A 17843-nucleotide genomic window follows, 5' to 3' on the forward strand; every position below is an offset into this window, starting at 1 on the left:
CATCATGTTTTATGTCTTAAAGTGGGCAATCTCAATGAAGTAATTTATCTTATGGAATTTGATTGCGCCAATGATTGAATTAATGAGCTTTAGTTGCACGTCATCATTGCCTTTATAGTGTAAAATTGCTGTGTCCTATATACACTGTAGCAAACAGCTCGGGATATCATTAATTTAGCTCATAATACTTTGCCGCCTAAATGTACAATAAAAAGGTTAACAAAGGTTACACATCAGGAACATTGATTGCGGGCACAGCCACAAGAATGTTGGTTTGCACATTTGATTGTCAAAAGGTTTAACTTGAAGTCTTAAAGTACTTAAAAATTACACTTTCATCAGAAAACATTCCCGTTACAAGCGCTGCCTTTTAAAATAATATCATTCTTTTTTCAGTCCAAACAGTGAAGACAGAAGTCTTGGGCTGTCTCAGAAAGCACACTTAGTGCTGGAGCACCACAAGCGGTCTATCTGTGTACCTGCCTAGGTAGAAGGTGAATGCATACAATTAGATTTATGAGCACAATCTGGGAGAACAAGCACTTGAGGCACGTGTGCATGCTGTTTCTTTAAAAAGCAACTTTGTCAGCTACTGGTGTGGCTTGCGTATTCCAGCAGTATATGGTGTTTTTACACGTACTCCATTTATTAATCGTGAAACTTTTGACAATGAAGTGTCCATGACAAATGTTGCCTTTCTGTACAAACATTACATGGAATCTATATTAAATACGCATGACTGAAATTTTAAGGTAAGGGTGATTGTTTAAAGAGAATCTGGCATCACTCAAATTATCAGTGTGAAACCTTACTGAACTCCCGGGGTGACGGGTTAAACATGTATGTACTGTATGTTCAAATAGTACACATATGTGCATACTGTATGTGTATATGTTGATATTGGAACTAAACTGTTGAATCCCGGTACTTTTCAACACAACAGGCCTCATTATCTTCTTGGCACAGTACGGTGTAATGCAGAAAATCTGCTTATGTACAAATTGATAATTTAGGTCAATCTGTTAAAGCTATTCTTTTGTTTGTTTGATTCTTTTTCCAAATTGGCCATGATCAACTGTGCTGCTAAAAATATCAATAATTGGAGAATACAAGTACAAAGTGCAGTGAGCATGAACACGTAATTTCCAGACAAACGTAAAGAACAGATTTAAGTCACATTTAAACCCCTCAAAAATGAAGCTTAATTCTTTCAGACGATGCAAAGTCAAAAGTAATAACTGAGCAATTAGCTGTGATGATTGTTCAGAAGTTCTAACGATCTCGTCTAATTCTTTAATCCAGGGAGAGGATGTCAGAATTTATCACAGGAGACTCACTTAATTGAATTCCTGTTTATCAGAACTCATTACTTTAATTATTAGTCAAGCATGTCCAGAAATTAGAGGACCTCTGACTACTTTCTAATACCTTGAGGTCATTCTTGTGCTGAGAGGAAGCATCCGAATACCCAAGCCTAGTGGAAGGAATTTGGAAAATGTGTACAGTAAACACAGTAGCTGGAGAAAATGTAAGGGAGGGGCTGGGGGTGGGTGGGGGTGGGTAATTGCCAAATGGATTGATGTCATTCAAATGTCTGAAATGGCTATGTACACATTACAAGTCCGAACCGGTTGATCACAACTAAAACAATATTGAATGCTGCAATGACAATTAAGAGTAAATTTATGATTAGCGACATAAATTGTTGTTGTCTTTTATGCCAAGGAAAATATGTGCAGTCAGGTGCAGAGTTCAACATTTTTAGTTCATATATCTCAACAATAGGATTTCTCCATTAAGATGTGATGTCAACTGAAAAGTTTTTCCAAAAATGGAACATTTCAAATTTAAGAATTACAGACCTTTCACAGCAAGAAATGTGATTGTAATATCAAGGGCTCAAATGTATCTGAACGATGTAAAAAGTTGCAAATATAATCAACATATGTATTATTTGGACATTTGCACAGGAACCATGAGAAACAAATGTTAAATATGTGATTTTTACTTACTAATCCATGTCAGTGGTTAATGTAAGAGTTTTGTCGGAAGAAATGTTGCATAATATCTTAATCTTTTCAACTTCCATACTGCTTTGCTTAACCAGAGGAATAGATCATTGAAATAAAAGGGTCGGTTTGTTTTACAGTCATTTAGAATGTGAAAAAAAATACCTGATTATACAGTTTGTGAATTTACTCGATGAGCAATTCAATGACGGCATGCCATTTAAAGGTCGATTGAATTGAGCTCTTTGATTGTTTTTTTTTTTTTTTTTTTTTTAAAAATATAATTTCAAGACGCATAAATTGAATGAATGACACCGAGTGTTTTGGAATTTGATTTGACCAGTTTGAATACATCGGTACAACTTGATTAACTAAAAACAAAAGAACAATGTTCTGATGGACCTGGTTGAACAATTTTATCTGCCAAAGAATTTAGGGGGAATCGAGTTTTTTTTTTTTTTCAACACTGTAAATGTTCTTTGACATACAGTGCTTAATAAATATAGTAGCTCATAAACTAATGTGGGTTTTATGTCACAGCTAAGTGTGTTATGCAGCACTCGGGACCTTTGACATGAGCGGGGTTAGAGAGATCCTGACCCTCCCTCCACGGGAGTTCTATAGCAGTCATGCCAGTAACAACTGGCCACTGTGGATTCCACACTTCTGTCTCCTAATGAATGCAATGAGATGTACAATCTCACTTTTGTGTTGCTTCCTTTTATTTTATTTTTTAAACACATGCCATATTTATTGTTTATCAATATTTTGGAACCAATATTGCCATCCATACGCCTACATGTGTGAATTGAAAAAAACTATGTGTATATGTCTCAAAGTCTGTGTACAAGTGTAAATATTTGCGTGACAAGCTGATTCAGTTGACCGGAGATATCGGAAATAGGAGACAAGGACTTGGCTCAAAGCGTTGCATGGCAGCATGGTGGGGTCCACACACTTTTTGTTTAATCCGACATATCATAAATAATCTGTTTATCCTCAGAAGAGCAGGCAATTTAATTGTTTCAAAGTCTTTCAAAGTCAGCTGCCATTTTAAGAAAAAAGGACGACTGTGTCAATGTGTGTGATTATAGTGGCTTGCGGGTGGGGGAGGGCACCGTGGGCATAAATATCTTCCTTTTCTGGAGTCTTCTACTTTTATACTCTGTCAGTCTTATTCACACACACGGCGGTACAGCCCACTTCCTTACCAGTCCCATCTCTCACAGTGCAAGCCCAGACTTCCCACTGCAATTACTTATAAAAACTTTTCAGGGCCGCCACACGTGGTCAGGTTTTTAAAAAGCTGTGTCCCCCTCCTCACGTGGTGTGGGGGGTATTGAGTCGTCACAGACCCCTGAATGATCGCCGAAAAATAAGGCGGCGTAGACAATAGCTCGTCTTGATGAATTCAATTCTTTCAGGAGCCCGTACCGTTGTCCAGGCAGCTCCGGGCAAAACAATCATTTCTTTGATAGTCCAAGAAACACGCTCAACTTGGTTGCGCCTATAAACTGCCTCTAACTACTTTCAAATTAGGATTTAAACGCAGTTCACCTCTAACCTGAAATCTACTTTGCAAAAGTATTGTCCAAGACTAGACCCCTCGTGCTTTATCCAGTGGCGAGAGTAAAAATGACAAGCTTCAAGAAGAAAAAAAAAAATTCAAACTACAAATGAAAACATCTGGGACTGACCTGGTCTGCAGTGGAAGCAGCAATGGTGTTCGATTCAGACATGATGTGATGCTGTGATCCAGTGGTGCTACTCAGCTGGACCCTGTAGGTTCCGTCATTCACACCTTGGCTTTCAGGTCCTCAGCAAATAAGAGGGCAGAAAACACAGTATTTGCTCCCTTTTGCTCTGGCTTGATTAATGCTGAATTACTTTCACCTCATTTCATCGGATGGAGCTCAGCTTCCTTTCCGCCTCTCTCACTCATTCGGCATGGTAGCCCACTCTCTCTCCCGAACCCCCGTCCCCCTCCCTCCTTCTGTGATCCCAGTTCTCCCTCCCCTCGCCCTCTTGGTTTTTACTCACCCCAGTCTCGCTCGCTCCCACTCATTGATTTACTTTCTCTTTTTTTACCCCTTTTTCAGTCGCATTTCACCATTTCAGGAATATGCATCCGCCCTCCTCTCCGCCACATTCACAACCCGCTTTTTCCTACAGCCGCCCTCCTTCCAAAAAAAAAAAAAAAAAAAGACACAGGAAACATCCACAGTCTTTCTCCTCTACCTCCACAATGAATGGCCTGTTGTCACTCCAGCACCTTGGCAGAATACATAAGCAGAAGAGAGGAGGAAGGATGGAAGAATTTGTGTGGTTTGTGTGTTGTGTTGCACTTGAACACTGATTGGCAGAGTAAAGTACAATGTGTCTGGAGCACGTAAGGGCTGCGGCCAAGGACTTTTTTCCTTCACTTTTTCTCTCAACAGATTAAAGTTAGGGCCACAAATAAGTGACGTCAGACTCGTCTGCCCCCCTTCAAGCTCTTTCTCTCTGTTTCTCTTATTTCTTCCACTTGTTTTCAGAGGCAGCTGCTACAACTCTGAAGACCACCAACAACCTCTCTTTCAGTGGCACTTGACTCTTCCAAATCCTCGTCTGTCTCTACAACCTGACATTGCCAATGCCCCCCACCCGCTGCACACCGAACACACACATACACTCTCCGCCGTGACACAGCCCTCCTACTTGGTCTTGTCTGCAACATGTCCACTGAGTTACATCCTTTCAAATTCAAACTCTTGCCTGTGGCCTGTCTTGTGCTTGTTTGGCAGAAAATGGCAAATGTCAGCTTTTAAAACAAAAGCAAAAAAAATCCAGAAGGGAGGTAAATGTGGATATGGAAAAAAATGTTTTTAAAAAATGTTGAATTCAAATAACAAATGCATGAAGCAAGATGCAAAAGAATATAAGGTCTTCTAATTTATTGTTCAGTGATACAGTTCATATGACATCAAAAGCTGATGGGCAACTGACAGATTGCCTCTTGTGTTTGAAGGTTTCGACAATGAGCACTGCAGCTTGAGTGCATCACATGGGAAGTTAAACCAGAGCAAGATGTCACTCATTTGTGTTCAATTTAAACCCTCAAAATCTCATACTGAATCTTTGAAATATCATATTTGTGCCGGGCCAATTATTATAATATATTACACAATGCTAATGCACTCACTATAGCAGACTCACTACGCTGCACTATTTGCACAATTGACATTGTCCCAGATGATCACACTACTAGTTACTTTAAACTGTGTATATCTCTTGACAACTCGGTGCTCTTTCCACAGTGGTCATTGCAGTGGACTATTTGCTCTATTAGGGATTAAACTGCTGTAATTGCTCGAGGATAGAGCATCTCTTTGCACAATAGTAAAAAAAAAAAAAAAAAAGTGTACCACCATTGCCGCATTACAAACATTTTATTGTTCCTTGAATGTTCTCACAATGTTTTGGTGTTCCAAAAGTATGCTCTCTCAATTGGCTGTCTTGCCGTAAGGGAGTGGCTCCAACTACCAGAGACAAATTACCACGTGCATTTTTGACATACTTGGCAAAATAAAAATCATTCTGATTCTGAAAACCTTGGAAGCATAATGAATCAGTTTCAGGGTCAAACTGTTTGCCATCTGAAATATTTATAAAAGGTATGGCTAATGTAGCATTCTTATTGACCAAACAAGTGTACAAAAATATTAAGATAATCACTATTAATAGTAAAACCTAACAACATTGAACAAACTATTTAAAAAAGCCTTTACTGGAATGACACATGCATACTTCAATGACACAGACATGATAAAAACATCCATCCATCCATTTTCTGAGCTGCTAATCCTTACGAGGGTCATGGGAGTGCTGGCGCCTATCCCAGCTGTTATCGGGCAGGAGGCAGGGAGAACACTGAACTGGTTGCTAGCCAATCGCAAGACACAGAGACCAACAGTCACACTCACAATCATACCTGAGGGTAATTTAGAGTCTCCATTTAATGCAGGTTTTTCTGGGGGGATATGGGAGGAAACCGGAGTGCCCAGAGACAACCCACGTAGGTACGGGGAGAACATTCAAACTCCACACAGGCGGCGCCCGGATTTCAACCCTGGTCCTCAGAACTGTGAGGTCAACATTCTACGCCTAACCCACCATGCTGCCAATAAAAACATACAGTACATATTAAATAAAAACATATTATGGGTGTTGGAGAAGAAGATGCACGAGATAGGCTTAGATGGAAAAAGATGACACGCTGTGGCGACCCCTAACAGGACAAGCCGAAAGGAAAATGAGTTTGTCCAATAGCAGAAATAGACTTGTGCTGATGACTAGGGCCGACGAGAGGGATAATAAACTGTCTTGAATCAGAGAAATCTACTGCAAACTTGGAAGCCCACACAAGCCTCTACAGCAGGGGTCTCAAACTCATTTTTAACCACATTGGGATTATAGTTTCCTTCAGAGGGCCGTTATTACTGAAACCATAAAAATCTTTAATCGCTTCATGATATTACACATCAAATTTATGAACTAGTTTTGGAATCAGAAACCAAGGGTTATGTTCTGTTGCCAACTATTGTTGATGTTTGGTAACACAAAAATGCTTTCAATGTCTCAATGTTATCATTTATGATATGAGAATTTGAAATCTTATATTATTATACTTTATTATTTCTTATATATTATACATATTTTAACAACAATGATGGGAGTTGCCACACATGATTTGCCTTCGCGGGCCATATTAAATCATTAGGAGGGCCAGATATGGTCCCCGGGCTTTGAGTTGGACACCTGTGCTCTATCGGGAAGCAGACATTCTATTGTTTCTTTTAGAAGCAAACCTACCTTCATCAGCAAGCCATCTAATTACTCTTGCTAATTAGTGTGGCAACTGGTGTAGGTATGTACCCATCGCCAAAAACAAATACACCAACTCTGTTATAAAAAGTAAATTATCAAATGGTAATATGTGCATCTTACGAAACACAATTCAGAACTGTTTGCCTTTTGGATTTGAGGTTTTTCAGGCAGTGTACGCTGGTCATCGCTAGAAAGTGGCTCTGGCTCTTTTCCCCGTCTAGCTTCCGAGTCAAGGGCAAAGAAACTCAGCAAAGAAGTAGCTATTATGTAAAATTCAGAATGGGTCACTTGATGACTCATTTTTATTTAGAAAAAAATGTTTACTTGACTTTTCAATTTCATACTTTATAGGTAACGGGGTGATTGACAGACCCCAATGATTTGAATCGAAGCAATTAAAAAGTCAATCATCACTAATGTATCCCTTTTAAGTCCACCACTTGCATCCACTGTTTTAAAATTCTCAATTGTCACATGAGTCGACTTCACCGCTTCCCTTGTACTGCACATTCTTCTTCTGATGTTTTCTAAACATGTGAGGCTCAACTTGTATCAGCAGTGCATCTGCGCTGCAAAGCAAAAACTGTCATATCTTGATTTTGGTGCAAACGCAAGCCTTGCTCCACCTGTTTGTCAATTTGGTGAACAGGTTTGTGACAGGATGGGCATACAGGTGCAATAAGAGCGTGTCCTTTGACATATTGAGTGCATGTGACAATTTAGTGGAAAAAAGTCGGTTTAAACTTTGCCTGCTGAGACCATGTCCAAGTCCAGCTCTGTGGGTGGACCACTGTTCCAACATGTTTATGGTGGATCTTAACAGGACACAAGCAATCGGAAACGTAAGCTTTGTGGACATGTGTGAGGGATGTCAGACGTATTCCATTCATTAGTGAACAGCAAGCAGCAGTTTGAATCATTGCAGAAATCAATTCATCGAATGCAATATTTTAATTATTGTCATAATTATATTTTATACATCGCTTCACTGGCCACCACAGGAGACACACAAATGATCAAGGGTGGCGGACTGTCTCCAAGTGCCTCCCTCCCGGTTCAGATCTGTTATCGGCTGGAAAGTGCACTTTACATCATCCACCTGTGGAGGTCTGTTTGTTTCGTATAAATGTACTTTGCATGCGTAGACGTCACAGACTCGAACAAACCAGTGTCTACTTGAGCTGTGTCAAAGACTATCAAAGTGCTTCCGCCGTGCCACTTTCAAAGGAAATGAGAAGAGCCGCTTCAATTGCATGTGATTCAAATTTTTTTTCTGCAACTCCCTCCCGAAAGTCTTCACACTCCCTAAAATTCACCACGTTCAAAAAATCTTTCATAACGCATCCCACTTTACCTCAAAATTGCCTTTCAAAACTTTTTGTTGTCGTAATCCCTTGTATTTCCTTCAAAACTTGGGGAAATAACATGACTAAGATATAATTTATCACACTGCAATAAGTGAATGTTTAGCCAAGATTTTATAAACAAAGAAAGTGTAAAACAGATAAAAGTTGTCGTATTAATGCTACACATTAAACCTGAAGTCATTTCCTATGGACTGGATGTTCTTTCCCACTTCAGTAAACACACGAAAGGTGGGCTTTGTGTGACTTTTTCCAAGGGAAAGTTGCCAGTGGGCTTTAAGTGTCAAATGAAAACAATGCATAAAAGATAAACTGTTTAAAAAGACATTCCCAAAATACAACTATTGGTTAATGTTTGGAAATACAGGGTAGGACAAAGCTAAGAAACCATTTGACAATTCAGAATATATGGCTGTCTATGTAATTTGGTGTCATGTAATATCTATTACGAAACCTTTTTCCACCTTGTCCACTAAAAACTCAAACTTAAATGAGGACAACTTGCAGCTACGCTGATTCCATCTTCCTCAATCTGTATATATGTCCCTTAAAACAATTAGGTTAATATTTCTTCACCTCTTATCAGCAGAGCATGCCTGTGATGGGACCTAGAACTGTGACAACGGGCCTTAACTGAAGGAAGCATTCGTACGACTGATCTTTTTCAAGAGTGACTCACATGAGAGAAGAGTAGAAAAGAAAAGACAGAATGAAACAAGTGAAGGCAAACTAGCATTGAAGAAGGCTAAACCAGAAAGAACACAAACTTGCAAGGTTGAAGTTCACAATAGGACACGCACTGTCAGAGCCATTGAAAAGAAGGAATGATAGAACTCTAAAAGCTCAATTTTGCATCAGCAGGTTAGCATTATTGAACATGACAAGAAGGACAAAATGTGTTCAACTGCACTGGGAGCTGACTAAAAAAATGGCATTTCTTGTTTAGGTTTACCAAATCCCGTGTCTATCTTTGGCTGGACGCAGAGGAAGTGTAATAAAGGAGTATCAGTGCTGTAAGAATTTAAAAATAAGCAACTGAGAAAATGAGGACTTTGATGGTGGAAGGATCATATAAATGATGCTGGATACTTGTCCAATTGACATGACTGCCCTGGGTCCCCAAGTAAGAGAAGAAGCACCAAGAGACAGACGAGATGAAAAAAGTGAGCAGGAAGACATTTTCATCGCTTGGTTTAACCTGAAGTTTCTATGATAATTTCTCTACACACTCCCCGACCCCCGCTGCTTTGGCTGGGAGGGCCCCAGCTGTTGGGTCTGTATAAATAGCGTGAGGCTTCGGCCTCGGACCCCCAGGGAGAGCGGGGCTCATCGGAGGGAAAGCAGGGGAACAAATCAGGCTGGAAAAAACACACCACACACATTTTGACAAACATATGGGACCATTGCTGGGAATTAAAGCAAGGTACATGTGACTGAAGTTGGACACACGTGCCTGAAGTCACTGTCGTGCTTGTAATGTGACAAAGGATGGGGAGGGCAAAAAGTCTGCATATCTGTCCCTCACCATCTTCAACTACCGAAAAAACAATTAATTTTATTTTGCATGCAATGATTTAAAAATAAAACTTTCTAAAATATAGTACGTTGGTGAAAGATCTCTCGATCACAAGACATCTGGTTCAGTCCGTACAACGTTTAATGACCATTTTCAACTGGGGTTAAAGCAGTGAAAAATAGAGACCGACAAAAAAATACTACTCAGGAAGTTCAGGTATGCAATTTTTTATTATCAATATTCAATATTTTGAGAGCCAATACTAAACAATTTAGCTTTTGATAAAATGATGATAGTTTGATGTGAAAAACAGATCCATACTCACAGTTCAGCACCTTCGGCTTTATCTACTTGTAGATTTTTGCGCGTAGAGAACTTGAGAGAGAGAGAGAGAGAATATTTTCCAATTTTTTAGTTTATTTTGTATTAATTCCCCTGCACATTTTCACTAATTGTGGTCTATTCCCTTGCCCCAGCAAATAGCATGGGTCAACTGCATTTTCATTGCTGTGCTTGTCCAGTATTTGCAGTTATCTTGATCTGGACTACAGCATACTGAGGGATGATTTAGGATAAAACAGTTCCATAGAACCCCACACTACCATTGGAATTAAAGATAAGATAATTTAAAGTGTTTGGCATTTATCGAACCATGGGAACAACACAAAACAAGACAAAGGTACAACTTTGATACTAAAGTGGAAAAAAAATAAGTATTTGAACACCCTGCTACGTTGCAAGTTCTCCAACTTGGAAGTCATGGAGGATTCTGAAATTTTCATCGTAGGTGCATGTCCACTGTGAGAGAGATAATCTAAAAAGAAAAATCTAGAAATTACAATGTAATATTTTTTTAATGATTTATTTAAGTGATACAGCTGCAAATAAGTATTTGAACACCTTAGAAAAGACGTTAATATTTGGTAGAGTAGCCTTTGTTTCCAATTACAGAGGTAAAACGTTTCCTGTAGTTGTTCACCAGGTTTGCACACACTGGAGGAGGGATTTTGGCTCACTCCTCCACACAGATCTTCTCTAGATCACACAGGTTTCTGATCTGTCGCTGAGAAACATGGAGTTTCAGCTCGCTCCAAAGATTTTCTATTGGATTTAGGTCTGGAGACAGGCTAGGAGAACGCCAGAACCTTGATATGCTTCTTACGGAGCAACTCAGTGGTTTTCCTGGCTGTGTACTTCAGGTTATTGTCATGTTGAAAGAACCAGCCACAACCCATCTTCAATGCTCTGACTGAGGGAAAAATGTTGTTCCCCAATATCTCACAATACATGGGCGTGGTCATCCTTTCCTTAATACAGTGTAGTCGTCCTGTCCCATGTGCAGAAAAACACTCCCAAAGCATGATGCTACAAACCCCATGCATAGGGACTGTGTTCTTGGGATGGAACTCATCATTCATCTTCCTCCAAACAACGGTTAGTGGAATTATGACCAAAAAGTTCTATTTTGGTATCATCTGACCACAAAACCTTCTCCCATGACACCTCTGTATCATACAAATGGTCATTGGCAAACTTAAACGGGGTTTGACATGTGCTGTTTTACGCAGGGGAACCTTCCGCCCCATGCATGATTTCAAACCATGACGTCTTAGTTTATTACCAACAGTCACCTTGGAAACGGTGGTCCCAGCTCTTTTCAGGTCATTGACCAAGTCCTGTCGTGTAGTCCTGGGCTGATTCCTCACCTTTCTAAGGATCATTGAGAATCTGAGAGCCGACGGCAAGGACTTTTAAGTGGTTCCTCATTTCGTTCAAGATCCATCGTTGAGGCTCCCGTTCACTGAAAGACTATGCATTGTTTTTGTAAAGTAGAAAATCCAGGGAGATTTAAAAAAAAAAAAAGGAAAAAAAAACATTCATTTTAATTTTCACCTACCTACTATAGCTCTCGCTCTCTCTCTCTCGAGAGAGAGAGAGCTCTCTCTCTCTCTCTCTCTCTCGAGAGAGAGAGAGAGAGAGAGAGCTCTCTCTCTCTCTCTCTCTCTCTATCTCTCTCTCTCTCTATCTCTCTCTCTTCTCTCTCTCTCTTCTCTCTCTCTCTCTCTCTCTCTCTCTATCTCTCTCTCTATCTCTCTCTCTCTCTCTCTCTCTCTCTCTCTCTCTCTCTCTCTCTCTCTCTCTCTCTCTCTCAACCAGGTCAGGTTGTGTCTCGTTGAACATGAATGCAGCAAGTTCAGATACCGACCATCCTTTAGGTCCCCTTATGTCCAGCTCACCTCTCGCCAGCCGGTATGACTTTTCTGAATTATGGTGCATAGCTTCGCTGACAACAGTATTTGCCACCCAGGCTTCCTGCTCACTCACATTACTGTTATTGGAAAGTGTCTTTGAGTGTTGAGAAGCAATATATAAGTTTATCCATCCATCCATTATCCAAGCCGTTTGTCCTCACAATGGCAGGTCAGGTTGTGTCTCGTTGAACATGAATGCAGCAAGTTCAGATACCGACCATCCTTTAGGTCCCCTTATGTCCAGCTCACCTCTCGCCAGCCGGTATGACTTTTCTGAATTATGGTGCATAGCTTCGCTGACAACAGTATTTGCCACCCAGGCTTCCTGCTCACTCACATTACTGTTATTGGAAAGTGTCTTTGAGTGTTGAGAAGCAATATATAAGTTTATCCATCCATCCATTATCCAAGCCGTTTGTCCTCACAAGAGTCTCAGGACCCCGGGAGCCTATCCCCGAATGTGCAGAATAACTAAACTCCAAATTGGCTATGACCTCTACAGACAATGCCTTTGTAATGTTAACCAAGAGTTAGTGAGGGCTAGACAGCAACACTTTTCTGAACCTCAGCAATACTCGCACTCTGTTTGCTGTGGTTGACAAGCTCACAACCACTCCCCTGCCCCCAAATCATATAGCTCCTGAATGAATTTGTAACAACCGAAAAATGCATTGAGTTTGCCTGTTATTTTCGTGAAAAAAAAAGTCCGTCAGGTCAAACATCAGCAGAAATCAGCAAAATGATAAAATGTTTCTACATCTGAAGTCACCCAATACTTACTAAAAGTTGATACAGTTGACCAAAAAAACTGTTGAGAAGTCTGTTCGGTAGCTGAAACCATCAACATCCATTAACCATCATTGACCCAATACAATCTGACTATTTCAAAACTATTATGAAGTCACAGCTAGCCGATTTGCAGCAAATAATCAATTGCTCACTTCAGTCTGCCGAGTTTCTGAAAAGTTCTTAGAGTAGGTGCTGTTTCTAAAAATGAGAGGCCTGGATTATCCTATGTTAGCAAACTATAGACCCATCTCTAATCTCCCTTCCATAGCAAAGATTGTTGAGAAAGTTATTTTCAATCAACGCAACAATTTTTTTTAATTTAAATTGACTTTTTGACAAATTTCAATCAGGTTTCCGAACACATCACAGTACAGAATCTGTTCTTATCAAAGTACTAAATGGTATAAGGTTGAATAATGACTCGGAAATGTTTCAATTTTGGTCCTGTTGGATCTCAGTGCGGCTTTTGATAGAGTAGATCATAATATACTGCTAAACAGGTTGGAAACGTGGGTATGACTAAATAGAACAGTCCTTAATTGGTTCAGGTCCCACCTAGAGGAAAGGAGCTACTTTGTAACCATTGGAAGTGCTCAATCTCAACAAATGGCAATGAGCGTCAAGGATCAGTTATTGGACCCCTCCTGTTCAGTCTGTATATACTACCCTTGTGTCAAATTCTTAAAAACAATAATTATGACTATTTTGGCTATGCAGATGACACAGTTATATGTAGCAGTGTCTCTAGATTGAAGTGTAATAACTGAATCAGCCAAACTTTTATTCAATTCAACCACAACAAAACTGAGACAATTGTTTTTGGCAATAAAGAAAAGAGAATTGCTGTTAGTAAATACTTGGACACACTATATTTAAAAAAAAAATCCACCCATGCATCGAGTTTCTGAGCCACTTATCCTCACAAGGGTCATTGGTGTGATGAAGCCAATCCCAGCTATTTTTGGGCAGGAGGCGGGGTACACCCTGAATGAGTTACCAGCAAATCGCAGCGCACATATCCACAAACAACCATTTACACTCATATTCACAACTAGGGGCAATTTGTAGTCTTCAATTAATCTACCATTCGTCTTTTAGGGAAATGGGAGGAAGCCAGAATGAAAGCCCATGCAGGCACATAGTATTTGAGAAGGTATTGCCTGTACTTGACAACACAGAAATTATACAAAGGGACTATCAGAGGAAAGGTCATAACTAACACGGGAGGACTCTGTACAAGCTGGACAGGGTTGTCTTGACATATGAAAATCAGACATCATCTTGTTTTAGGCCGACACCTGCTATTCACCTCTTATGTAAACAGAAGGGAGCATATTAGGTTCAAGTGTGACAAATTACCTACATATGATTCTGTAAAGACTTGTGAAATCATTTCAGTTGGAAACCGTAGAAAATTATTGTGCTAAATGAAGCTGTGGAGGATTTAAGAGCCCTGTTGTGTGAGGGCCCACAATTTTAGAGACTTCAGGACATGGAGAAAACCACAAGAGAAAGGAGAAGAAAATCTGAAGATTTTTTTCCAGCAAAAAAGTTATGGTCTGAAGAAACATGTACTGTATTGTGGGCTATTGTGTCTAGTGATATTGGGTTACTTTTGTGCCCACCAGTGGGTGTGTTGCCAATTGTGGACCTTGTCCATCAAATCAACATAAGCTACCCCTGGTCACTGCCTGTGCTTTATGTTTCCTTCTGCGCTCTGAATAGCTGCTTTTGCCCTGCTCATGACTTCTAAGACTGCCTGCACCCTGTACTGGCACCTGTGCCCTGTACTGCCACTTGTGCTCCGATCAGGTGCCCTGCAAAAGTGCCAGTGACATGTATGCCCCGCACTGCCCCCTGTGCTGTGTTCTACGAGAGTACCTTTGCCCTCGATGACTTCCCTTGAAAGCACATGTGGCCTTTTTGAAGCATGTTCCCAGTACAACCGCTTATTTGCTTAATGAGTGTCCCTGTCTTGTACAACATTGTTTGCGCTGCACTAGCACAGTGCACTGTGCAACCACTTGTCCCAAGTACAACAACCTTTGCCTGTACACTGCATAACTGTGTTTTTATGAAATCCCATGCCACTTGAATGTGTTTCGATCTTGTACTGACCCTGTTCCTTGTACATCTACCTGTGCAAAAACTTGTACGCTGAACAGATGCTAATATCTATCCTAAAGCCTATGGTCAGCATGACTCCTTATGTCCTGTACAACTTCTGTATATGTGTCACTACTGGCTCCTGTGCCCTCTATAAGTTGTACCCTGTATGACCAAATGTGGCTGACATCCAGTTGCCTTCCCTGTGCCCTATAGGACTACTTATGTGTCTTGCACTGTCACTAGACCCCTATACACCTACCTGTGTCATGTATTACAGTCTGTGCCATTGCAGCTACTTTTTACTGTCACCACTGTCCTGCGCATTTTACTCTCCCCACTGTTCTGTACAACTGTGTATAGTGACCTGTGCTCTATAAAGAAAGCTGCACAATGTGACATTGTATGTACAACGATAAACTAATGTGTTTAGCCACTCGTTCCGACACAAATGTGCAAATGCCACCCCTGGACACTGCCTATGAATATACTTCGCCACTTTGTTGCTGCCCACGTTTTGAATTACTGATCTCTGCCCTGTAACGTTACCCATGACCTGCAACACTTTTTCTTCTTCTTTCCTGTGGCCTGTATGAGTGCCCTCACAGCTACCTCTGACCCTTAACAGCTGCTTGCGTTTGCTTCCCCTCCTCATTCAGCTGGCCTATCAGGTGGGTGAGATCAGACACTCAAATTATGTCTGACTTCTCAACCTTCAAATGCCCGCACAAGACTTTCTCTCTTCATTCACATCTGTTTGTTGCCCACTCATCCCGGCGGCAGTCAACACGCTTGCTGAGCACTGCTGTTAACTCAACTGCCTGACTAGAAACTCAGTATGTCCATTACATAACAAATTAGAAGGGAGACACAGCAACTGTCAACCTATACCTGTAGTGACTGTACACAAGCAACACATGTAGCACACTTATTTTTATTTGTGAATTGGTTTGGAAATAAACATTATTCATCCTGTGATACACTGTAGAGTTACTGGGTTTTAGTTTTGATATATTAACACATCCACCTTTGTGGGATGAGCATGCATATGTGTTGGAATTTCAAAAAGGCTTGTGTGTTGTTGTGGACTTCAAGTGAGTATTTCATCTGACACGGTGCATTGTGACCCCAGGGAGGTATGGAGCCGTGGGTTCCACTATTTCTTTTCTTTTTCCTTCCACTTCACAGCCTACAGCACACATTATCCACGGTACCCCGGGGAGACGCTGCATGCGCGTGCACACACATACACAAAACACACACACAGGGTACACAGGAATTGCGCAATTACAGTTTTGTAAAAATCATCTGGAAAAAGAGGGCAGTCACAATTACTGTCGTTAAAAATGTGGCCTGTGACCAAACGACTTTAGCTTCAACTCCATCAACTGGCGTCGATAGCTAGGATCATGTGTCCTGGAGCAAAGCACCCAATTTCCCAAAAAGACTCCCTTGGAAAACGGCTTACTGTTCCAGTGTATGGCCCAAGGTGAGGAATTATTAACTTCATAGCTATGATAAAATGCAGAAGCCAATATGTGTGACATTTATGACGATCTTTCATGCCATAAACACATCAGGATTTTTTTTGTATGTGTCTTCTGTTGTTTATCTACTTTCTATTTTGTACAGCTTGTCCCAATGAGGTCCGAGCTGTCATTGTGGGGGAGAAAAAGTGCACCACAAACTGTTCGCCGCTCAGTTGGAGAGACGATATGAAATGACAACAATTCACACTCATATTCACACCAATGGGAAATTTAGAGCTTTCAATTAACTCTATTTTTGGAGGGTTGAAAAAAAAGCACGGGGAGAACATGCAAAAATAAAGGATTCGAGATTGAAAGTTGGAAATGCCTTAGAAATTATGTGTCAACATGCTGAAAGACTGATTCATAACTAAAATCTTACTTCTGACTTTGACTTTAGAAATAATAGCCGCAATATTTTGGAACCAATAAATGACATAATTGAGATATAAAGTAACACGACTGCAAAATAAGTTTTTTTTTTTGACTAATGTTCACTCTTCAAGGAATTCCACTATCAAGCTATTAAGGATTTATAAAACTTGCAACAACTTGTTTTGAAGGAAACTGGAGTCAAATATTATGCATGTTATGTAGATTAGAATGCAACATTGTTTCTTAATGTTGAACACTGTATGATAAATTCATTCTGTGGCAACATTTGTGGGTAAAACACACAAGTTTGGTGAAATTGATTGTATAGAAACAAAATAATCAATCCAGCAGTACTTTTGTAGGTAATTATGTAGTCTTTTTTTCTATTACTTTGCACCATGCCTTTTTACTCCTATAGTCGGTACAATAGGACATTAGGGTCTACACAGCCAGAAGCACTATGAATAACAGTGTTATGCAGAAAATGATCAAAACCTCAGTTTGCACCTTTTTCTTCTCCCTCTCCTCACACATCCCTTACACACACATCTACAGAGAAAAACAAGAAATGGAAATAAGTAACCACAGAGTGAAAAACACAAAGCGACATCTATCCATCCTAAAAAAAACTTGTGCCAATGCACCATCTGCTCATCTGTTCAGTGGAAGTGGTGGCTTCCAGGGCAGTCAAAGACGTCCATGTTGGAAGATTGACGGTGCGTGTCTCCTTTGAAACGGGAATTCAGTTAGGACAGAAGAGAGGCGGCAGAATTCCACCAGCCAAGCAGGAAGCGAGTGCCTTTTTTGTTCACAAGATTTACAGTGAGGGGGTCTCTCCACCAACCATTTGTAACAAGCATAAATTAATACAGCCAGGATGTAATAATGTACCACAGAAAATGAAATCATTTAACTACCAAAAAATACAAGCAACAGAATCAGATGTAAATTTGACAAATAAAGTGTTCATAACAACTATGAAAAAGAAAATGAGGAAAGACAACAGAGAGAAGAGAAGAATGAAAAAGAAGACAATG

General features: G+C 40.3%; 1 protein-coding gene across 11 annotated transcripts in view; it reads right to left on the bottom strand.

Moving 5' to 3' along the window:
• slc6a9 (solute carrier family 6 member 9) overlaps window positions 1-17843 on the bottom strand; it is a 109224-nt gene that overhangs the window by 62090 nt on the left and 29291 nt on the right. For 9 of the 11 annotated variants that reach the window (XM_061839403.1, XM_061839404.1, XM_061839407.1 and 6 more), the window contains one exon: window positions 3707-3825. The exons of the other annotated variants lie outside the window; for them this stretch is intronic. In XM_061839403.1, coding sequence (XP_061695387.1) covers window positions 3707-3748 — 42 coding nt within the window. In that variant the 5' untranslated portion in view covers window positions 3749-3825. The remainder of the gene's footprint in view (window positions 1-3706; window positions 3826-17843) is intronic. 11 annotated transcript variants of the gene reach the window in all.

The sequence above is a fragment of the Syngnathoides biaculeatus genome, chromosome 13, assembly GCF_019802595.1.
Source record: "Syngnathoides biaculeatus isolate LvHL_M chromosome 13, ASM1980259v1, whole genome shotgun sequence".
NCBI classification, from domain to species: Eukaryota; Metazoa; Chordata; class Actinopteri; order Syngnathiformes; family Syngnathidae; genus Syngnathoides; species Syngnathoides biaculeatus.